The sequence below is a fragment of the Lissotriton helveticus genome, chromosome 1_1 (genome assembly GCF_964261635.1).
Source record: "Lissotriton helveticus chromosome 1_1, aLisHel1.1, whole genome shotgun sequence".
NCBI classification, from domain to species: Eukaryota; Metazoa; Chordata; class Amphibia; order Caudata; family Salamandridae; genus Lissotriton; species Lissotriton helveticus.
Genome location: NC_136057.1, coordinates 1,425,471,449 through 1,425,496,146, shown reverse-complemented (window position 1 = coordinate 1,425,496,146; position 24,698 = coordinate 1,425,471,449). Strand labels below are relative to the sequence as shown.

Here is a 24,698-nt window from a genome sequence, read left to right as displayed (position 1 = left end):
CAGATTGAATAACGTGGGACTCAGCGAGGATCCCTGCGGAACCCCCATGGCCAGCGGCTGGAAATTGGACTTGAAGGGAGGGATGGCCACACAGAAGGAACGACTGTCGAGGAAGGAGCGGAACCATTGCAGAGCCTGGCCCCCGACGCCAATCTCCTCGAGCCGGTGCAATAGGATGCTGTGGGAGACCGTGTCAAAGGCGGCGCTGAGATCTAATAATATCAGCGCCGCTAAATACATAATAAAAACTAACCAGCTGTTGAAAGAGAGGGAAATACAGAAGTTAACATGTACCAACGGATAATAGCATTAATATTAAAGATAAAAAAATCAAATCTTCCTACAGACTAAAAGCAGCAATCTAAGAATTAATGATCTGCTAAATTGATCTTACCATGACATATAAAAGCATTAAGTCCAAGTTGGCTTTGGGGATACAAATACAAAGCCAGTGACCCCATCAGTAGATACCATACGCTGTATTTAGTGACATCAACCCCTCATTCGCATCATTTTATTGGCACTTGGTACGCCTAATCCAGAGGGCCATAAGACAATTTGCCACACCAAATACATGGAATTCACTAGTCCTTGTTCTCAGAATTCTAAAGGCAACCAAACAACTTCTGGTGCCTAGTTTCTTGCAGAGGGGCACTGTAATTAATAGTGTTAGCACAGCTCAGGTTGATGGACTCGTTGTATTCATTTGAGCTGACATAGATCCTTCCACTCACATAAGAGAAAAGAAACAAATAGTAAGGGACAAAGCCGAACCCTTCTCTCTTGTTGATAGTTTGGTTGTGCACAAGAACTTGCCGACAGGGGGAACTCTAAAAGGTACACATATGGAAAAGGGACAGTTTGGGTGTGGTGCATCTCTGACTCTTGCCTGTCTTTTGTATTTGTAGGTTCAATTTTGATGATGGAACTCCTCCCACGAACTTTGACACCTTCCCAGCAGCAATAATGACTGTTTTCCAGGTAAGGTGACTCGGTGCCTCTGATTCAGCTCGGATAATCCTACAGATGCGGCGATGAAGACGTGGGCAATGCACAGCAAGGAAGAAAAGAATGGGCTGGACAAGGCAGAGTGTAGAATTGGGCAGTATCAGTGCAGCACAGAACCAGGCCATGAGCCAGATGGGGTGTATCACAAAAAGAGGGCACAGATAAAATCAAGCAGAGCACTAAATGATGGCAACGGCAGAGCTTGGCAGAGGACAGAATGAGATATGGGGTAAGAAATGGCATACCAAAGAATGAAAGGCTGTGCAAAGCAGCATAGAATGAGAGCATGGGCAGAACATCGAATGAAACAGTATGCAGAGCTCTATACAACGGGGAGAAGGACTGAAAGAGTAGTTTGAGGATACAGAAGGGCAGACAACAGAATTTGAGGATGGACAGGGCAGGATAGTGTTCATAACTGCAGCATAGCTATTGCAGCAGACACTTGGGGCATTGGAAGATTACCACATAATGAAGGCATGTGCATCCTAGGGCATAGCAGAGAGGGAAGGGATGGGCAGGTGCAGGGACTGATACAAGGGGCCCAGGGGAATAATAGGATACTAAGCTCAATTTATGTCAGTTAGAGCCCTTCAACTTTGGTGTCCTAAGTCCCACTTTACTTACTTGACTATTATTCTCAAAACTGGGCATCAATAATTCTTGTTTAGCACTTCGCACTCATGATGGTAAGGCAGAGCGGTCTAGAGCGCACTCCAAAAGCCTTTATTCTACTCAGAGGTAAGTCCTACACATGAAAATACAAGTGGCATATAAGGGTAAAGTGCAATGTAAAACAGGATTCCCTAGCGACGATTAACAAAGCATCTTACAAAGGCAGACTTCCACCGGGTTTTAATCAGAACTAAACACCCACCTGTAAACTTTGACAAAAGGGGGCATTAGCATGTGTATCCCGGCTACAATGTTGGTTAACCCTCTTAACCTTTTTCAATTTTGTCAGAAACTCTGGGAATTCAAGATTTAGGGCCATATCTACAAGGAAAATGCTCAACACAGCGGCAAATGTTGTGATGTCACGCTGCATCATTTTAAAAATACAACAATTCGGCGCACCCCTGTGTTTTCCCTTGCGCTGGCCTAGATACCATTGTGCAAGGGTGCCTGTGTTGCAGGGATTGATTGTTTATGTTCATAGAAGTAGCAAATCACCATTATTTATCTTGCACATAAACAATCATTAAAGGTGTTTTGCTCTTTCAATGTGTGCTGCAGATTTCAGCACACATATAAAAAGCAAAAAACGGGGAACAATAAAGGTATTTCTACTCAACTCAACACTATAGAAACTGCCACTCGCACCCTAGTCACCGTCACATTGGACTGCAGGAATACCCTGTACACCGAAATCATTAAGCAATTCCCTAGAAGACTACAAATAATCTAGAACTTGGCAGCCAAACTCATCCCTAAACTCCCACACAGAACTCACATCACACCACACCTCAGGGAGCTTCACTGACTCCCAATAGAGAAACACAGTTATTTCAAACTCCTCACACATCCAAGGCACTACACACCTTAGGCCCCACCTACCTGAACAGTTGCATCTCCTTTCATCAACCTCCCAGACAACTCTGCTCTGCAGGACTCCTACTTGCATACATCCCAATTTTTCACAAAACTGATCAGAAGGACAGGTGTTCTTTTATATCGCTCCTAAAGCATGGAAAGGCCTCCCACTTTACACTGGAGCCTCCTCTCTAATTCCACAAGAAGTTGAAGACCTGCCTTTTCAAATAACCAACCTACCATAGGCAGTGTTAGGCACAGACACCTGCTCAGTGCTGGGACGCTCTTGCGGTTGATAGTGCACTTTACAAATACATATAACATGACATAACATGAACAACCTGTAACTCAAGATAGTGATTCTATCCCTCAAGGCTTTCCATCCACAAGCCAAAAGCAAGGTGTACAAATAGAAATGGATCACACTGCTACCACGTTCTGCCTCATCAAGCATGGGGCAGTAGTGGGCAAAATCTCACACTCAATCTAGCCTTGCCCAGGATATATGGACATGGGTGATACAGAGGAACATAATTATAGTGGCAACCCACCTACCAGGAGTGAAGAACATAGAGGCAGACAGACTAAGCAAGCAAAGCAACACCCTACACGAGTAGGTGCTAAGCTTTCAGATACTGCACAAGATTTTCAAATGATGGGTAACCCCACTCATAGATCTGTTCACCACACAAGAAAATGAAAAATGCCAAGACTTCTCGGCCAGGTTTCTGAACGACCAGTCATAGTGGAAAGTCCTATCGATAGAATGGTCAGGGAAACTGGTATACACTTTTCCACAGATCCCTTTGATCCTTTGATCCTTCTGGTAATAGAGATACACAAACAAGCAACCATGACCCTCATCCTCTATGCACCACAAAGGGCCAGACAATCATGTTTCTCCAACCGAGCTGAACTGGCACTGGGAAATGCCATGCTGCTACCAACTACCAACATGACTGTGCTATGAGTTTCCCCGCAAGTGCTGGATTATTCCACTGCTGCGAAAAATGGGACTGAGAACTTGCCGCCCGGCTTACCTGGCGTTGCAATACTTGGAAACTGAATACTTAGCAAAGTGTGTAGCCAGCTTTTTAAAATCATGTATCATATATCGATGTAACCTCTGATTAATGCAATCTCCACTATCTTAATACCCCAGAGTGTGTCAATGAATTTTACTTTGTCAGAATATCTCATGTAACATCTTTTCTTTTAAATTTTTATCCTTTGATGTATCTATTCTTCCGGCTGTTGTTTTTTTTTTTTCTTTTTTTTATTGTTCCACATTGTATTATTTATATGTTATATGTACTTTTTATGGCTACAAAAAATTATGGTAACCGAATAAAAGTTTTATGACTGACTGACTGACTGTGCACTCTGACCATGCGGGGGGGGCAAAGTGTTCCACTCGGAAACAAATATATTCAAATTAGCAGGAGGGCTTCTGCGGACATAGAACATGGGCATCTCCAACTACCCTAAAGAAACATGGAAGTCTTGAAAGAAGTAAGATGCCAACAATGTTGGTCCAGAATGTGTTACTCCAAAGGTGTTACTCCAAAAAAGTAACACATTTAGAAAATGATGCACTAAAGAAAGTTGCCCTCAAACACAAGCAAAGGATGCCACAGTCCTAAAATATCTGATGTTCCAACCGGATGAAGGCACCAGAGGTCAAAATTTCCTAGAGAGAGTAAAAAGGCTAGCACCGCCCAAGCGGCACCAGCACCTACATCGAACCTCAATCTGTCAAATACGCAATATATGAAGCCACCCTTTGAACCCATGCACAGGGCTGGGTTGGAGTTCCTCACCTTTAAATCTGCCTTCCTGGTAGCCAGAATATCTCTACACAGAGTAAGCCGAATACAGGCAGTAACAGTACAAGAGTCATAAATCCAAATCCACAAGAACAGCAAAGGAATCATAACTAACCATAACTTCTTTCCCAAGGTGGTATCACATTTCCATGTCAAAAAGCAATACAACTGTCAGGTTTCTTCCAGCAACCAAAGTCACGTGCAGAATGCGCCCCAGCACATGCTGGGCATTAGAAGGGCTGCAATGTCCATACAGGAAACAAAAGCAATTAGGAAGATCAACCATCTCTTCCTTAAATTTGTTTTAACAACCAAGGGATCACCAGTGACAAAGGAAACAATAGCAAGGTGAATATTTCGGGCACTGAAAAAATGCCACACAGCAGTAGGAGTGAGACTGGAGGAGAGACCAAGAGCACACTCCACAAGGAAGAAAGGGGCAGCTCTCACCTTCATAGCTAATGTCTCGATCAATGACATCTACATGGCTGCTACATGGCACTCCGTACCAACCTTTACCGAGCATTACTGTGTCAACATTCAAGAAAGCTTGGAAGCACTAGTGGGACAAAATGGTTCTTACAAAACAACAGGTGATGGACAGAATGCAGAACAATGTCATACATTCACTCCAGTACAGAGATCTGGGCCTAAATCCATCGTTTTTTGGCTCACCATGCCATTGCAGTTTGAACCCAGCCATATGCAAATCAGTCTTGACCCTGTGCCCCATGGGAACAGTCCTGCCCGAACTGCCAAGCCAGGTCCTCACTGGACTGGAAACAAGCATATGTGGGAAGGGTATGCCCAGACGTGGGTCCCTTGCTCACTAGGCCAATGGAGTCAAGCTATCCTGGCTGAAGACGGCTGATAGCCAGAAACCGGTCCTAGGATGCTTGATTCCGGTCCAGGAAAGACATGGCTTGGCAGTTCGGGCTGGACTGTTCCCATGAGGCACAGGGTCAAGACTGATTTGCATATGGCCATGTCTGAACTGGGGTGGCTTGGTGAGCTAAATAACGATGGATTAAACCCAGATCTGTGACTGGGGGTGAATGTTTTGCCATTGTGCAACATTACGTCCATCATCTTGTGTATTTTGCTGTTCACCCTATGTGGGAAGGGTATGCCCAGACGTGGGTCCCTTGCTCACTAGGCCACTGGAGTCAAGATATCCTGGCTGAAGACGGCTGATAGACAGAAACCGGTCCTAGGATGCTTGATTCCGGTCCAGGAAAGACATGGCTTGGCAGTTCGGGCTGGACTGTTCCCATGAGGCACAGGGTCAAGACTGATTTGCATATGGCCATGTCTGAACTGGGGTGGCTTGGTGAGCTAAATAACGGTGGATTAAACCCAGATCTGTGACTGGGGGTGAATGTTTTGCCATTGTGCAACATTACGTCCATCATCTTGTGTATTTTACAAAATGGTTCTTAAACACCTGTTTGCAAACACAAATTCGTTCTCTACCCAATCTCCTGCAAGATGTGATCACACCGCTATATAATTTATGCATCTCATGTGAATCTAGAAAGATTCATGATGTAAAATGAATTGGTTACTTACCTGTTGGAGTAGTTTTGCAGCTTAAACACTTTCTGAATTCACCTGCGACTCTCCAACTGCAGCCAGAATATGAGTGCTGAGATTTGCAACAGAATTAACCAAACACAAAGGTAGCTACAGGCAGAAGGATACTGGATAAAAAGAACCTTAAGATGGTAACCAGGCAATAGAGAATCATGGGTATATGTTTGACGTCATCGAGACGGGACATAGCATCAAATGGTGGACAACGACACTCACTCAAAAAAATAAGAGGAAGAACATAGACAATGTCGTAGATGGCACTAGATGTTAAAATAATGCACAGCATGTGAATTCAGAAAGTCTCCATGCTGCCAAACTATTCCTACAGGGTAGCAGTTGTTTCGCTCCCCTTGGGCAAATAAAGTTGCACCCACACATTGGAATATCCGGGGTCTGGCGGTGAAACGAGGTAATCAGTGTTTCTAAGCAACTGAATGTGGTCTCAGTATCTGCTGTGCTTCCACACTGCTGAATCTGAGTAGGATATTTTAATCATCTCACAAAGAGGAGCATAAGAGGAAAAGAAAACCAGGACGTCCTCCGCTCATAAACTCCAAAAACAAAGGCCTGGTTATATGTTAACACATATATTCAATTAAAACAATCAATGAGCATCTCATCGTATTTCTTCAGCAAGGCAACACTGGCTATCTATTCATGCCCACCCATTTGTGCTATTCAAATTTATAAAATCAACCAACCCACACCAAGTCGGGAGCCCACCAGTCTATTGTCTCAGGACAGGCTAACAAAGTAAAACAAGCATTGGCATAGCCAATAGGTCTCGCCTTTGAGACCTTTTAAGTGTATAGCCATGCAGCAGTTTTCCAGCACTAGAACTACCACCCACAGTGAAGTGCTTATGTACTGACTTCTGGCCCTTCTCCGAGTGGAAGTGGATGTTCAGAGCATCTTCAACAGAAAAGCAAAACAGAGGGTATCCTGTGGCCTTAACACAGCAGCGCGTACTTCATGTAAATATAGCAAAGAAATAAGAGCGCACCCATCAGGAAAATGCATATAACTGGCAGTTTTGTGATCTGTTATCCGAGCATCCTGATTTTAATGAGACCCTTATGTCCAAAAAGAATTGTTAAACCAAATATGAATTGGTATCATTATAAATGTATTTATTTATAATGTTTTATGTAGCGCGAACGTGACCCTTGTGGGTATCAGAGCACTTTACAGTGTTTAAAATTGTGATGGTGCAAATTGTAAAACTTGATGGGTAAAGAGGTTAAAAGATGAAGGTTTGCAAAGCTGAGTATCCCTGTGAGGCGTGGCCGTAGAGCTGCTGGCTGTAAACAAACGGAACCCTAAATCCGCATTAAATTCAGTGCCAAAAGTTGGCAATGAGCATTAATGCCTTCTGTCAGTGTATCTGATGCTCTGGTGGAGTCCGCTGCTCTGCTGGTACTTACCAGAAACTCTAAAGTGATTGAAAACACAAATGGGAAATAGCGCTCACTGGCGAGGTCCACACTGCGAGAAATGTGCTGAAAAGTATTGACTAATGGACCCTATGGGAGAAGACCGACAATGGCCGGTTCGCTGAAGCCTGGAAAAGCTGCAGAATGAGGCAGATTCCCAGAAAGCAAAATACAGTTAATCAAATGCTGCTGATAAACATTTTTTTGTTGAGTTTCCCCGTATTTGACATTACATATGGCATTTTAACTACTTTTTCTCAAGAGATGTGATGGAGAGTTTCTTGCCATTGGCAGTTTAAACAACTTGCTATATAATTTAGATTAATGCTTTTTTCCATTGATGACTGACCCTAATTTTGTGCAGTGGTGTCTCAGCCTTGCGGAAACGTCCCTTGTGTGATATAAAGTTTTTTTATTGAGCCTGTGACTGATGATTTTGTACGTTCTGAGTAGTGATAGCTGTCTTTCACTTAGTGTGCCTCTCTGAATTTAAAATGGGTTGTGAAGACAAGCTGCGCATGCGTCCCAGCTGCAGCAGAAGAGGGCTCAGGTTCAAACGTGGGCTAGACTCGCATAGCATTACCCTTGCGGGAGTGAGCAGGGGTACCATCTGTTTTCACGATAATTACAGATGGCGCCGATGCTCGCTCCCGCAAGGAAAACACCAAACGTGCACCCGTTGCAATAGAAAACATTGCTAAACGTGCACGCTTTTAGGCAAAGTGCTGATCGATTGCAAAAGGTTCCCTCCTATGCAACGCATGTGCGCTGTGTAGGCGAGACCTAAGAAAAATGTGAGCTGGGTCAGAAAGTGCCTCACATAAGCAACACCCATGGAGCAACTGGTAGGTACTGGCCAGTTGGCTCACCCTGTCATCATCTGCACTTTCCTGACAGAAAAGAACATGACCTAACTCTGATTAATGTGAAAAATAAAAGCGTGAGGTTTATCAATGAAACTGATATCTATCTAACATTTAAAAGCCCCGTAATGTAAGGGAGGTGAACTATACTCTTCCCAACTTAAAATTGAGTTGTGAATACCTGTCAGGTGTCCGCAACTCAATTTTAATATGAATGTTGTCTGATTGAGAAACTATTATGAATATACATACATTTCGGTTAAGAAGGGAAAAGTCAAAGGTGTTGCGACCCAACACAGTATACGGCTCATCATCATGGCTATTAATTAATGTAAGCATTAGAGCTGAACCACAATTCGAGCCACAGGATCTGAACTCAACTTATGGTGCACTCTGAACATGCACTTTCAAAAGCCGCTAGAATCAGTGGGCATGGAGTATATACAGGGAGAGTCCCAAAGGGTGGAAGATGGAAACCACAGGTTATCCAGAGCAATGGGACACAGTAACTTTACTTTGCAAGGCAGTCTGAAAAGGAGGTTAAGTCAGATGGCTTATCTGGAAGCGTGCACAATGATGCCGGTGTTGCCGCCAAGGGGACAAAGGTCAGTCGCAGAAGGGTAGCCAGCCACCCGTGAGGCACACATGACTGGCAGGGGTACAATTCCATCCCAAGAGCAGGGCAGCGTACAGAATGATGTCGTGGAAAGGTCAGCACAGAATGATATAATTGACATGGCAGCACAGAATGATGTCATGGAGAGGGCAGCACAGAATGATGTCATGGAAGCACAGAATGATATCATGGACAATGCAGCACAGAATGATCTAATGGACAGGGCAGCACATAATGATGTCGTGGACAGGGCAGCACAGAATGATATATTGGACAGAGAGGAGCACAGATTGGGGGCATGAGGAGGACACGAGGGAGCACAGAATGGATTTATATGGATGGCAGCTCAGAAAGAGGGAATCAGGAGGGCACAGAGTGAAAGTGTAAATAGTTGAAGGTAGAGTGACGCAAGGACAGAGTACAGAATGGATGTATGCACAAGACAGCACAGAATCAGGGCATGTGCAGCTCAGAATGGAACGCAGAATGAACGATTAGCAGGCCGCACAAACTGAAGGTGTAGGCAGAGCTGCACAGAATAAGGGCATGGCTGATCGTAAAAAGAAAGGATTGGGAGGGCAAGAAACAGCACAGTAGGAGGGCCTTTCAGGGCAACCAGGACTGGTGTATATGTAGGTCAAGGCAAAGCACACAACAGCACCGCATGAGGGTCAGAGAGTTTAATATATAAACATGAGGTTGCTAGGGCAGAGCACACATTTTGGCATCACAAACATTGGAAGGGTTCGGACCTAAGATAGACAGCAGAGAACCAGATTAGGGGCATGGTTGGAATATGGAAGAGCACAGAAATAAAGAATGTGTATGACATGACCGAGAACAGAATGAGAGAGTGGGCAGAGCAGCGCAGGAATTGGGCAGCACAGTTCTACGGGCTCTAAACTACACGCAGGGGCCAGGAATCTCTGAGCAATATCCCAAGGTCCCAGGACACCGTTTAAAAAAAACATCGTTCTCAATGAGGGGGCTCCAATGAACAGCCACTCAGTTTGCCACTGGTGCTGCCCTTTTACTGCCATAAAGTGAATCCTTTGGCCACCTTTCAGAATGAGCTCATACGTGAATGAGAGCAGCATAGAGCTTGCCCAGCAGCTAAGAGGTGTTCATGCTGTAGGTATGAGTGGGAACTCTGGGTCTGATTCACAAAGGTAACTTACACCTTTGAGTAATTTACAGTTTAGAGTAAGTTTACTACTCTTCAGTATTCACAGTCTGAGGGTTTAATTTACTACAAAAGTGTAATTCACATATCTCCTATCCCTATGTAAAACAATTGTCTTAATCTCGTGTGGGTGGGTGTCGTCCCTCCCTACACCCTTCTCTTACCTTCCCTGAAACCCTTGTAGTCCTCCCTACTCCCTTTCTCTTTTGTAGTAAGTCAGCTCCTTTGTCCACTAGTGCGTCCCGCATTTAGTACGAAACCATATACTTACATGTGCAGAGACTCTACAGTCGGGGTGGAGGCCTATGCACACGTAATGTATAGGTATTGTGGAGGCAGAAACTCTGCACATAGGGGCCGATTAGGATTGCGGTGAATCCGCATCCTCCGGGCCGGCGGAAGCCACCGCCGGCTGGAGGATGCGGATTCACCGCCTTGGTGAGGGAAAACACCAACCGCCACATTACGATGGCGTTGGGATCAGCGGCGGACGGCAAGTCCGTCCGCCGCTGATCCGCGGTGGGTGTACGCAAATATGGTGGCGGTGTCTGCAAGACACCGCCAGCCATATTACGATGCAGGCAGAAACATGCTTTTCCACGTGGAAAAGCATGTGGTCTTTTGTTTTTGAGGGCCCGTTGTGAGCCCCCAGGGTGTTGGGGGGTAGGGGGAGCACATGGGGGGTACCTAAGGTACCCCCCTGCATTTGCATGCACAAAGCGGCAGGCACCGCGCGGTGCCTGCCGCTTTGTGCATGCAAATGCACAGCATGCATATTTGACTTTGCGGCGGGTGCTGCTTAAAGCACCCGCCGCCGCTGCCCCTGCGGACGGTCCCTCCACCTCGGGGGTGACGGACGGACGCAGGTCCGTCCGCCATCCTAATAGGCCTCATAGTTTGTGAATAGCACTTTGTTGGATGTTTTATAGTAATACAAAATGTACTGCAAGTTGCAGTTTGTGAATCAGGCCCTTAGTTGAGTGAGGCCCCACTCTGTCATTTCATTTGGTTTCACTGTCCTAAAAAATGCTCCTAAGTTTCAACTGTTCAATTACAGAAAATGTGTTTAATTAGAAATTATGAAAACTCAATAAGTGCAAAATGTTGGTCTGAATGTATTATACGGTAATTGTTACCCTCTCCACTCGAGAATGTATCTGTCCTGCCTGGATAGTTTCAGATCAGGACAGTCAGCAGGCTGACCCCGCTCTCAACAGCAGCAGTGCTGCTACCTTGAAGCAGCAGTGGGGTGGGGTGGGGTGGGGGAAGAGGTGGGAGCTTAGAGGGGAATTGGGGAAAAAATCACTTACCTCTCGGTCCACTGGCCCACAGGCCGGCCACTGCCTCTCCTGCATCCTCTTCCTGACTTCTTCTGGAAAACAGAAACCAGGAAGCACCAGGGCTCCCAGGCTCCCCAAAGCCAATCACAACGCTGCACTGCAGCATTGTGTTTGGTTTGAGCACCGTGACACAGCACTCAGCCAGGGCTGGAGGGGTGGGCATATTCTCCATGCAGGTTGTAATGAAGCCTGCATGGAGAACATGCTATGTGCGCATGAGTGTTTTGGGCAACCCGAGAGGACCGACCATTCACTTATGCTCACTAGGGGAGTTTATACCACTCCTCCCCCTGCTCTGATAGCAGCCCTGCCCCACAAATTTCTTTTATTTATTTATCTATTTATTTGAAAGGTTTTATATAGCGCTGGCTAGACCCGAAGGTATCTGAGCACTTTACATGAGTATCAGACCATAGTTGCAGGTTACATCATTACAAAATTACACAGTTTCAGAGCATAGTTACATAGTTACATGTTAGGTCGAGAAAAACAATAAGGACATATACGTAAGTGAAAGAGCAAGCATGGGGGCGATTCAGGGGAGAGGGAGTAGGAGCAGGGGAAGTAGACAAAGAATGAAGGAGGGAAAGAGGTGGGGGAGGGAGAGAGACAGAGTATGAAAGAGGAGAGGAGGGTGATGGGGGCACAAACCGGAGGACGAGTAAAAGCTGCATCCTAAATCCAGTAAGCTGTGATCCCAGGAGAAGTGGTATCATTCCCACATCTCCGTTGCATGAGGCTCCCTTGACGCAGTGGACTCTCTCAGAGGGGTCTCTGAGACTCCAAGGCCTAACTACTGGATCCTTCCCCAACAAGGGGAGAGGGAGTGCTTTGGCAAGGGGGCCATACCATAACCTCAACTCTGAGTGGCTCCCTTGACGCTGTGGACTCTCTCAGAGGGGTAACTGAGACTCCAGAGTATGAATATTGGATCTTTCCCCAACAAGGGGGAAAGGAGTGCTTAGACAAAGGGCGCAAGGGACAGGGGGCTAGGCGGCGTAGCAGGCAAGGGGAGAGAATCAGGGGAGAGGGGATAGGAGGAGAGGAAGTAGACAAAGAATGAAAGAGGGAAAGGGGGAGGGTGTAGGGGGCACAAACCGGTAGACGAGTAAAAGCCACGTCCAAGGTCCGGCAAGCTGTGATCCCAAGGGAAATGGTATCAATCCCACTTCTCCGTTGCGAGAGGCTCCCTTTATGCAAGTGGTTCCCAAACTGTACGCCGTGGCTACTTGGGGCGCCACCAAACCTAGCCAAGGGAGCCACGCACCAAGCACTTTAATGCATTTAAAGACTCCGCAACAGGAAAAATTAAATGATAATAACCTCAAGTTATTATCATTTTATTTGTCCTTTTTTTACATTGCATAAAGCAGTGGGGTGATGATCCTCCGCCTCAGCAGAGGAGCCGCCACTGCTCAACAGGTAATCAAAGCAGCAAAGCAGCAAATCAGCGTTGCTGTGGTTATTGCGATACAAAAAATTGAAAAATCAATGGATGCCTAAAATATGCTACTTTAGGTCCTCGTTTCGAATTGCAAAGTAAATGGGTATTAGTTAAATCACCATGCAAATGCTGATACCCCAATGTATGGTATTCATAGCTACAGTAATTGCCACCTATTGTGAACGAACCACAGTATGCACAGTATTTAGGGCCAGCGTTTTCCACCCTAACTACTACACGTTTCTCCTATTTTTCAGAACATTTTCAACAGGACAATGTTGTCAGTCTTTTTCTGGTAAAAATGTGACCCAATGAAATTGCAGCTGTGTGGTAATTACCACAAAACTCAGAATCATGATTGGTGCCCAAACGAAAGCATGCAACCTAATAGGGATTTCCTCATTCATGTTTATAAAGCAAAACACTTGTAATTTGGCAGAGGAAATGCAAAGGGTTTTCACTGCAGAACATTACCTCACAAGAATCTAGACCTATTGCACTAAAAAACAGAAGAAAGCTGTCAAACAAGAATAGCAAAAAATACTGACCCATGAGCGGAATAAATATGTCAAGCACATCTGCCATTTCATGAAAAAAGGGAAAGAGGAAATGAAGCAACAAAAATCACCCAAACTGCAAAAATGATGAAGTAACTCGTGATGAGTAAAAAAAGTTTAGAAAAGTGTCGTTGATGATTTCGATGTGGTTATCTAAGCATAGAATTGTCATGATAGTGCATGTATTGCCAACGATTGTGGAACTAGCAGCTAACCAACTTACTGGACTACTATACAGAGTCTTTCTTTTGTTTTCCAGATTTTAACTGGTGAAGACTGGAATGCTGTAATGTATGATGGGATCAAATCTCAGGGAGGTGTCAAGTCCGGCATGGTGTTCGCCATCTATTTCATTGTGCTCACTCTTTTTGGGAACTGTATCCTTTCTTGTGCACTTAGATGCACCAAGGGCGTTTGGAGAGCCTTTATCCGTGTTGAAAATTGAGACAAAATGAAGGGTTGTAATTTAAATGGTTCTGGGAATGCTATCTCCCATGTGTTGCAGGAGCTGGCAATTCAATGCCTCTAGATATATACACCCATTGCCCTTATCCAGAAAATCCAGCAAATGATTAGTGGAGAGCTGATTGTAGTGGTTACCCTCATTGCTATTGTCATGCGCAGTAGGGGTAAGCGAGGAAGAGAGGTAGGACCCATAAAACTAACTACCTTGACTGCCTACTAATGCACTTTACAATAGTTCACTGATAGAATGTTGATGCCCAAAATATCCCCATACACAAATATTGAGTCATAAATATTGATTTAAAAAATATCGACATCCAAAATTTATAATGATAAGAATAAAAATATTGATGTAAAAAATATAATGTACAAAATATCGATTTTTTTTATATATATAAAAAAAGAATCTTAAATGTATTATATAATAAAAGTAACTAACATTTTTTGGGATTTAATATACATTTTAACAAATATAAGCAATAAATGTAATTTAAAAAAATTTAAACATACATATATAACATTGAATATATATATATATATATATATATATATATATATTTATTTTAAAACAATTAATGAACTATTAATTTTAATTTATTTTCAAATGTAATAAATGTATACAAATTTACAAATAAATATATATACATATACATACACCTATAACATAAAATATAATAAAAAACTAACATTATATTATAAATTAAAACATACAAATATTTAATTGTCTTTAAACTTAAATTTTGCACTCCATTGAGTGCAACCTGAGAGAAAGTGTTAGATAGCGGAGGGGTAAAAATTACTATTCCCACTCCCGTGAGTGCAACAGTAGGAAAAATGTTGAATAGCGAAGGGGTAAAAAATACTATTCCCACTCCACTGAGTGCAACAGTAGGGAAAGTGTTGGATAGCAGAGACGTAAAAATTACTATTCCAACTCCAGTGAGTGCAACAGTAGGGAAAGTGTTGGAAAGCAAAGGGGTAAAACGTAATATTCCCACTCCAGTGAGTGCAACAACAGCGAAATTGTTGGATAGCGGAGAGGTAAAATGTACTATTCCCACTCCAGTGAGTACAACAGGAAGAAAAGTGTTGGATAGCAGAGGGGTAAAAATTACTATTCCCATTGGAGTGAGTTCAAAATGTAAAACAAACAAAATAACTACAACACAAAAGATTTTAAAAGAGGGAAGCTTATAGAGATATTAAACATTTACAAAAGATAGAAACATATTATAATGTTTAAATTTAAAAATAATCTACAAACAAATAACTATTTTAATAGAAATTATTTATAATCAAAAACATTAATTATAACATAAATGTAATCTTTTTTATTTCCTACCCTTTAACACCACACAATTCACTATGCACATCTAAATTTTAAATAAAGTACCTACATAATTAACATAATTATCAATTAAAGAAATATTTTTATTTATAAAACAAATTAAAACAGATACAAATTAATTTACTCCCCAAACGATACCCCTATAAAACCAAAAGCCATACACAAAATAAAAATGAATAATTACCATACATATTTATTAATTGAGAAATTAATAATAATGATCAACTAATTATTAATTAATTAAACATAAATTACTTTCCACCCTCTACCCCAATAAACACCACAACCCACACCTAAAAATTATTACACAATTTCTATAACTAATTTTACATTAATAAATGCATCTCTATTAAAAACATCTTAACAATTAATTTAAAGGTATTTAGTTCCCACCCTTTACCACTGTAAACCCCCAACCCACATCCTAAATTAATTACACAATTGTCATATTTACATTTGTACTAATTAATTAGCATGAATTAACAAATAATTAGTAATTAATTATAAATAAATTACTTCCCACCTTATTCACATTTAAACACCACAACCCACTCCTAATTTTTTTTAATATAATTAACATAATTACCAACTAATTGATTATTAATAATGAACAACGAATAAATAAATAATTAATAATAAATTAATTCCCACAATTAACACTATACAATCTTAATTAAATAAATATTATTACATAAAAAATATCAATAAGTTTATTATAATTAAATTACTTCCCACCCTATTCCCCTATAAACCCACAACTCACTCCTAAAAAATGACACATTTAATATAATTACCAATCATTTAATTAATAATAATTAACAAACAATTAATAATTAATTAATAATAAAGTGATTCCCACAATTAACACTATAAAATCTAAATTAAATAAATACTTATGAATATATATTTTTTTACATTATAATTAGATTACTTTCTACCCTGTCCCCGATAAACCTACAACCCGCTACAGAACTAAAAAACGCAAAAAAAATTAAAATAAAACTACTAAAAATGTAACATATATATTATAAAACAAAAGCAATACTTATGCAAAAAATAGTTCACATACTTTTAAAATACATACTAAAACACATAACACTAATTAAAACATCGATATTTTAAACAACTATATGTTTGCAAACGATATTAATGACTTCGATATTTTCAAAAACTATATTTCTTACCTCCATGTCGATATTCTTGACCACAATATTCTTGCTGTCGATATTTCTGAATCACAATATTTCCAACTCGATATTTGTCTATGTCGACATTTCAAACTCAATATTCTGTCTGTACACCCTCGAAAATGTGCCAAAATCTGCAACCTTTTGAGCTATTTTAAGATTATACTCATATCATTGATAATTTTTCCTTAATTCTGTTCTCAGATACCCTACTGAATGTCTTCTTGGCTATCGCAGTGGATAATTTGGCCAATGCTCAGGAGCTCACCAAGGTGGAGTTGGTGGGGCAAACTTTTATTCTCTGGCAAGGTTACCACCTGCCTCTGCCAGATCGGGAGGACTCACAGTTAACGTAAACTGGAAGCGATGGGGCTGGCAAACAGAGTGAAACCTGATTTTAAAGGGCTGGGCTGGTTTTGAAATATTTCTGAAAATTGAAGAATAAGAATTTCCATATCGACAGGCAAAATGCGGATGGCTATTCTGGGGACATTATCCTAGGTTGCAACCAAACCATTTGGGACATATGGCCAGAGGCTTGAAAAGGATACATGAGAGAAGGATCATAGATTTGTGCATAGGTTTGAACATGATCCTTGAGCACACAGGCAGGGATTTAAACAGTATTTGTAAGCATAATTTCAGGCAACCTAGAAATAAAATCAGGAGCATCCAAAGGAATTCTGGAGGTAGTGAACAGAGTTTGCATGCAGTTGCAGATGGAGGTAGTTATTGGATCATATGCCCAGCTTGGACAGCTCCAAGAAATTCCTGGGCTAGGAGCAATACCTTACATTTTTAAGGAATTTTTGAGTTTATTGTTGGGTTTTGAAGGAGATGCATGCTTGGATGCTTCAAGCTTTAAAGGGTAGCTTTGGGTAAATGAACTGAGTTTTACAAAGGACTGTTAGGTTAGTGGCCAATCTCTAAAACAGACCTTGAGGTTAATGCCCAGAGTTCTGAGGTCTGAAGCAGACCCTCAAGTGAGTAAATACACTTTGTTTCAAATGACCACCAGGCTAGCCTAGGTGGGCTCTGAATGGTTGGTAGATGAGTACTGAAGGCAACCCTAACGTTAGTGTCTTGAAGGAGACAGTGATGTCAGTAGCTGCGTTTTAGAATATGTTCTGAGTTATTTTCTGAGTTTTGATGTTTGCATTATTACATTCCAAGAGGCTCTGTGTTAGTGGCTGATTATTAAGGGCACCGTGGACTCAATTCCACAAGTTCTGATTGTTCAGGTATTCTGCAAGGAAAAGCACAGAGCTTTGATGGCATTAATGCTGTAGGTTTCATTAGGTATCCATAGAAAAATAGTTATAACTTGCAAGCATGCATCGTAATGAATGGTCTGAAGTATAGGATATTCCACAGGGAATCAAATTGGCAGAGATTTTTAAGCTATCTTAAACTCTGGAAATTACCACATGATTATGGTGGTACAGGGGTTACTAGAATGGCACGAGCTTCTGAGACTGTGCTGTACTGCATGTAATGGTCTGAGATTTGAAGTCAGTTTTAGTGCCAATAAATTCTCCCTGGCTCAGAAAATTTCTACACTCTGCTATTTTATTGATCCTGACAGCATCTTGGCTTCTTATGTGTGGGTCAATGTTTATTGCCAGGCACAGAAATGTGGCTGAAGTTTTACCTAAAAAAGCTGATGAGATTTTTTAGCACCAGGTGAAATAAATATTTGTAAAGGGCATTAAGACTTCAATACCAATGCAGGTCTCCAATATGCATAAACGGGGGCTGTATAGTGAAGAGAAGATGTTTCTGTGGGAAATCACCACAAGGCCCTATCCATATCACAAATTGCTATGGAGAAAATGGTATGACTTTGAGAATAGAGAACTCCAAGTCAGAGAGAAAATAAAAGATGCTCAGATTGGTAAAAGTGCCTGAAAAATCAAAAGCAGAAGACAGAGATCAGGAGTGCGGAAAGGGAAAACAACTTCTACTTCCAATGCTGACTTTTTAATGAATCAATGTAAATGAGGAATTTATGAATAGTGATGTTTTTGCAAATATTATTCAAAATGCTATTTGTTCTTGCTTGTCCATGGTGGTCTTTGCCTCACCGCATCATGCTCCAATATTTCTATTGCCTTCTCATGCTGTGTTGTGCTTCAGATAACATTTCACTTTACTCTTTGTTGAGCGTTAGCGCTTTTATTTTTTTTGTGTTTGATTTGCTTTAAGTTTCTTTTACTTTTAATTGAACCCTCACTCTCTCAGCTTCAGAAAATGCCTGGGACACATTAGCCTTCACCATCACGTGGCCTTTTTACTGGTGCGGTGGTCAGCAGGCTGCACACTGCAACCTCCCCCAACCCTACTATCGTGGAGCCTCTTGCCTGCCGCACCCTTGGACTGGTACTGATGAGATGTGTCTTGGATTTTCGGTGTGTGCTCCAATGCCCAGTCGTGTGTGCAATTTCACCCCTTGCTGACTCTAGCACTATTTTTGCTTGGGCAATAAAATGCCCATTGATTAAAGCAAAAATAGGGTTTTGTATTAGGTTCCATCAACGAAAACATCATTACTTATTAATGACCTTGTGATAGCCTAAAAGAGAATGCCTTTGTCTGGGCCAGCTCTAGATAAAGGGTTATTAGTTTCCTATGCAATCCAGATGCTACAGTCTTGATTTATGGCCCTGTTCGACAAAGGAATGCTCTTGGTACACTCACAAAAAATACTAGGCATTATGTCAGTGTGAAGGGCCTATTAGAAGAATTTAGAAAGTCTAAACAATTTTCCACCAAATGTAGTCCTATCTATGCATGGCTGGTGATATCCAACCAGTCTGTTAGATCCCATATAATAGGTTGGCCCCCACAAAAAAATGCAGGAAAGTTAAGGGTTGTTCAAGCGGAAGAGCGATCACCACAGGCCTTCTTAAAAACACCCATTGGCAGGAATTTGCAGAGCAGTGTCCACCACTGGACTCCAATCGCAGAAAAGACACCCAAAATTCTCTGGAATCAGTCGGGCCAGCTTGCATTTATCTCCCTGTTGTCCTCCTCTTTTCCACTCTTTTGGTTCTACATTTTCCACTTGAAAGACTGGGAAGGCGCTTAGGGCATCATTAGGATGGCATGCGGACTTTGTCCGCCCGCCATCCTGACGTAAAAAGGGACCGGCCGCCATGAGTACGCGGTCCCGTGGGGGTGATTAGGATGCGCCCGCCACACTGGCGGGCACATCCTGCATTTTTAATATTGCGGTGGGCGGTGCTTTCATCATCACCCGCCACTGCAATGGCAAAAATGCTTGTTGTGCATGCACCTGCAGGGGGGGTACCACAGGTACCCCCCATGTGCCCCCCCCCACTCTCCCAACATCCTAGGGGCCCGCAACAAACCCCCAACTTCAAAAATCTGCATGCCTTTCCGCCACGCTGGAGAAAGGTTACCTCCTGCCTGCATCTTGATATGGATGGCGTTGTCTAGCAGACACCGCCACCATATTAAACCCTTTTCCGCCAGGTTGCCTTGTCGACTGGGCGGAAAAGAGGCGTATGGTCTTCCCGTCCCCCGCGGTACCCCCCACCATACTAAGATGGCTGGGGGAAATGGGTGGCAGGCGGGAAGAATGGCGGTGGCGATCCGCTCTACATCCTAATGGGCCCCTTGGTATTCTGTTCAATATTCATGAATATCAGTGATGATCAACGGATGGAGAAGGACATTTTATTTACTTACAATCTTGGTTCTCCACCATTGTAATAGTTTATTCATAAAGAGCTGCTTGAATTCCTGGAAACTAGGAGAGCAATTTCAAATAGAAACGTTTAAGAACATAGGGCCTGATTTAGAGTTTGACAGACTGGTTACTCAATCACAAACGTGACAGATATTCTGTCTGCCTTATTGCAAGTTAATTATATCCTATAGCACTTGTGATAAAGTGTATGGGATATCTGTCAAATTTGTGATGGTGTAACCCTCCCACCAAACTCTAATCAGGCCCATAATACTTATTTCAACTTTTAAAATAAAAGGCCTGATAGTTGCCAATTCAGAGCCCTCAGGAATTAGTAGGTTACTTGACAAGGTTATAGGCACTATGCAGTTGTCTGCCTATGTTTCCACTTTTTATTTTAAAGAAGAAGTAAAATTTATAATTTCAGGGGCTTCTGTCTCTAATGTGGCCTACCTAGAAAACCGTTGAATACAATTTGCCATAAATAAGACAGAAATTTCAAACAAAGACTTAGCACTAAAGTATTGAAGACTCACACTTACAGGTGGAGTTATCCCATGAGCACAAAATCAGTGAAGATTTCCATCATGCAGAACTAGAAATACAAGTACCTAGATTTCTTTTCTTGCTGTCCCTCACCTGACCAAATGTCCTGATAGGAGCCTTCATCAACATGAACTTCCTCTTTCTCCCTTTTGTTAGCTGGATAGGTGTGTCCTGCACTGGGCTGCTAGCAACAATATTTTCTCACTTTCCTATTTGTTAGCTGTGGAGGTTGTTCTGATCTTGGTACATGGAGGACGGTAACCTTGCCTCATATCTAGATGTTGTGTTTGATGGGTCTTACTGCAGGTGGTGGGTTTAGCTGTTTTTAGCTTAGACGTTAAATCAAGCCCTTTGCATTTGGCCATTTCAATATGGCTGCCATGATGCTTAACCACTTGGCTGCTAAGGGGTGTGGGAGTGGGTCCATTGACTTTCCATTGAAATCAATGGAAACTCCATGACGAGTTACCCTTGTCATTAGCACTGAAGGGGTTAAGGATATGACAGTTATGCATTGAAAAACTACCCCCTACCTCCAGATCAGATTTAGGTAATTACCTTGAGGAAACAGCAGAGAAATGGGAAGGTGATAATACCCCCATCAAGATGCAGTGTGGTGTTTCCAAGCACTCATTGATGTGGAAGCATCTGTGCAGGGCCTGGGGATCCACACCGTCCCCTCAGACACAAGTCCCACAGTCTGAAAGCTGGATGAGCAATTTCTTCTTTCTTTAATCTTGATTTATCTTTTCAACCTTCCTTTATTCTTTTTGTAATTCTTAATCTTTATAAAATTGTGTGTAAAGTTAGACAGATTGTCAGATGAAGTAAAGGGTAGCTTGTTTTTAAAGAATGAAATTTTCTGCCATTAAATCAGTCCATGTATTTCTAGGATGAACAAGAGGAGGAGGAGGCGGCCAACCAAAAACTTGCACTACAGAAAGCGAAGGAGGTGGCAGAAGTTAGCCCCCTGTCTGCAACCAGCATGTCAATAGCAGCGTAAGAGCAATTCATTTCTGAAATATTGCTGTCTTTCCCAGCGTATCCCTCCAGTGTGGGGGAGGGGGGCTGGAGAATAGTGTCATACCTATAACATCTGATGTCCACGAGTGTAGGCCCCCAGTCCTCATGAAAGGGAAAAAGAAGAGACGGATATTTTTAAAATCAGGTGTCTTACCCAGTGTGACACCTTTGGTGATCACAAGGTGATGGCCTCAAAGCCTACAAGATCACCTGCATGGCTGGAGCACTCCTCCAGTGCTCACAAGGGGTAAATCCCTATTTATCTTCCCATTGTTAACAAGGGGGCAAAGCTCCATGCTGGTGTACCCCTACATTGCCCACTCATCGTCTGTCTACTGTCCTCCACTTCCCACAGAGTCCATAACGAATGCCACAAACCTACATTTTAAATTAAAGCCTTCTTGAAAGTTTGGTACTACCCTCCTGAATGAATAAATGAATTAATGATCTTCTCCTCTCAAAAATTATTTTTGACCTATTTATTCGCAACTTATCTTAGGACGTCACTATCGTCATGCTGTTCCATTGTTGGTCATTAGCAACCAGTCAGTTTAACCACTTTGTAACTCCACAATATTACAATTGTTTTGTAATCTTATTAAATTATTCTTATTTTCTGATAGTATTTAACTGCACAGATAATTAGACCCATGGTCTTTAAAATTGTTAATAAAAATGCCTACAACAATCCCTGTGCTGACCAACGTACCTCTCTCATGCCAAAGTGGGACAAAGTTCCACAATACCCTTTTCCTGACGACTGTATCTCTCCATTGCCCAGTGGGGCAGATCCATATACCTGTGTGACCTGCTCTATGCCCTGCAGAGTATAGCTCTTCCCTGTTGAGCTTTGTTCTTCTTGTTTTCCTTGTTACCAGAGGTGGGACAAGGAGCCACAGGAGCTTTGTTTGTCTTATCACATATGTTATTGGGACTGCAGGGTGGGAAGGGCAATTGGATAGTGCCAAATTAAAAACAATCGTATTCAGGTCGCTACAGACTAAAGGCGGACACAAAAGAGGTAGAGGTCTGATGAATGCATATCTGTAGGTAGAAGCAAAAGCCTGTGATGGGAGAGGTATGAGAGCAATATTTGAAACCTCAACTTGCCTATATCCCTTTATTAAGGGAGTTGTGAGGGTGTGGCTGTACCACAACAGTACACTTTGTGGAAGGGAAGCAAGAATGATAGTTTATCAAGTGGCTGGGATCGGAAAGATGTGGGAACAATAGATGTAGGTCCCACGTGCCTACAGGCTGATAGAAATGGCTTAGAGTATTTGCTGTCTTTTATGAAAGAAATTTCGAAATAAAGACGTTAAAAAACTGAAAACTGGCTTAGAGTCCCGCTAACCCACAGGCTGGAAGCAAAGGCTGTATGTCCTGCTTATCTGTAGACTGTAATGGCAGACCAGTGACACCATCTTAACCATCTGCCATGATGGTAGGGATGTCAAAGTAATGACTATAGATTAAGTTTCCAATATAGTTTTATAGGAAAGAAGAATGGCTGTAAAATCATATTTTACAGCCATATACAGGAGATGTGTTAGAGCAATAGCTGCAGGCCAAAATTTGTGCAGAAGGTACACTATGCTGACATTCAAAAGTGTGAAAGGTATTAAAAGCAGAATAATTTCTTGAAGGCACTGATTATGGTGCAGAGGGGAATAAGAGGAGAGGGCTGATTGTGTAAGAATTTAAGGTTGTCTTCTTTATTACAGAAAAGAGCAGCAGAAGAATCAGAAGTTGTCCAAGTCGGTTTGGGAGCAGCGGACCAGCGAGATGAGGCGGCACAATCTGATGGCCAGTCGGGAGGCCTTGTACAATGAACTGGACCCAGAGGAGCGGTGGAAGGTGTCCTATGCACGCCACATGAGGCCAGACATGAAGACACACATGGACCGACCACTGGTGGTGGATCCTCAGGAGAACCGCAACAACAACACCAACAAGAGCCGTCCCAATGACCCTGCCCTAGAGCAGCGGCTGAGTCAGCAGCGAGCTGAAGACTTCCTAAGGAAGCAGGCTCGTTACCATGAGCGCTCGCAAGACTCAAACAGCTCCAGGAGCTACGAGAGGACAGACTCTGGGGGTGTGGAGCCCCGGAGGCCACGCAGCAGCAGCAAGGAGACTGATCCCAATCGGGACAGCACTTCCCGGGAACTGGATTACCACCATGGGAAGGAGCGTGATGGACTTCCGGAAAGAGGGTGTCGGGAGGACGATTTGGAGCGGACTAAAGCAATGGATCCGCACCGGCGGCATCGGCAAGGGGGAAGTAAAGAGAGTCGCAGCGGCTCTCCCAGGGGTGGGGATGGTGACCGCGAGCACCGCAGGCACAGGCCTCATCGCAGAGTGGGTGAGGAAAGCACAGGCCTGGAGGATGGCAAGGGGGACAGGCGGGTTCGACATAGAGAAGGCAGTCGGCCCAATCGGGATGGAGGGCCCGGCGGTGAAAATGATCTCCCCGATGGGGAGCGGCGCCGGCGGCACCGACACACAGCACAATCTACGTACGAAAACGACCCTAAGCGAGATGAAAGAGAGAGGCGCCATCGCCGCAGAAAGTAAGTGAAAAATACCTCTATGCAATGAGAGCAGTCTATTCAAAGGCTGAACACCGTTCAGGATTGAAGGCAGGCTAGGTGTTAATGTTAAAGCCAGTATCATTGACACCACATGAGAAAGAAGTTGTTAGAATACTGATGAATAAAGAGAAGTCAGGTGGCCAGAATATATAGGTAGGTAGCATTCCTTTACCCACACGGGGAACATCATTTTCGGCAGTGTAGCCATTAAAGAGATAGAGAGCTTCTGTAAGGTACACATTATTGCTGATTAGGAGAGCTAGATGGCTGTGGGAGAACAAAGTAATTGAAAAAGCAGGTGACCAGACTGGAAGGAAGCAGCACTTCCACCATCACTGTGATAGTACCCAGACTCCGTAGTAGCTTCTCCATCTTGGGATTTTCATTAGATGAGTACATGTTGAATACACCCCCACAGTATGGCTAGGAT

The 24,698-nt window shown here is 42.8% G+C and overlaps 1 protein-coding gene across 1 annotated transcript in view; it reads left to right on the top strand.

Moving 5' to 3' along the window:
• CACNA1A (calcium voltage-gated channel subunit alpha1 A) overlaps window positions 1-24,698 on the top strand; it is a 1,120,700-nt gene that overhangs the window by 466,644 nt on the left and 629,358 nt on the right. The window contains exons 15-19 of the mRNA XM_078685323.1: window positions 909-981; window positions 13,656-13,773; window positions 16,601-16,677; window positions 21,547-21,653; window positions 23,402-24,247. Coding sequence (XP_078541449.1) covers window positions 909-981; window positions 13,656-13,773; window positions 16,601-16,677; window positions 21,547-21,653; window positions 23,402-24,247 — 1,221 coding nt within the window. The remainder of the gene's footprint in view (window positions 1-908; window positions 982-13,655; window positions 13,774-16,600; window positions 16,678-21,546; window positions 21,654-23,401; window positions 24,248-24,698) is intronic.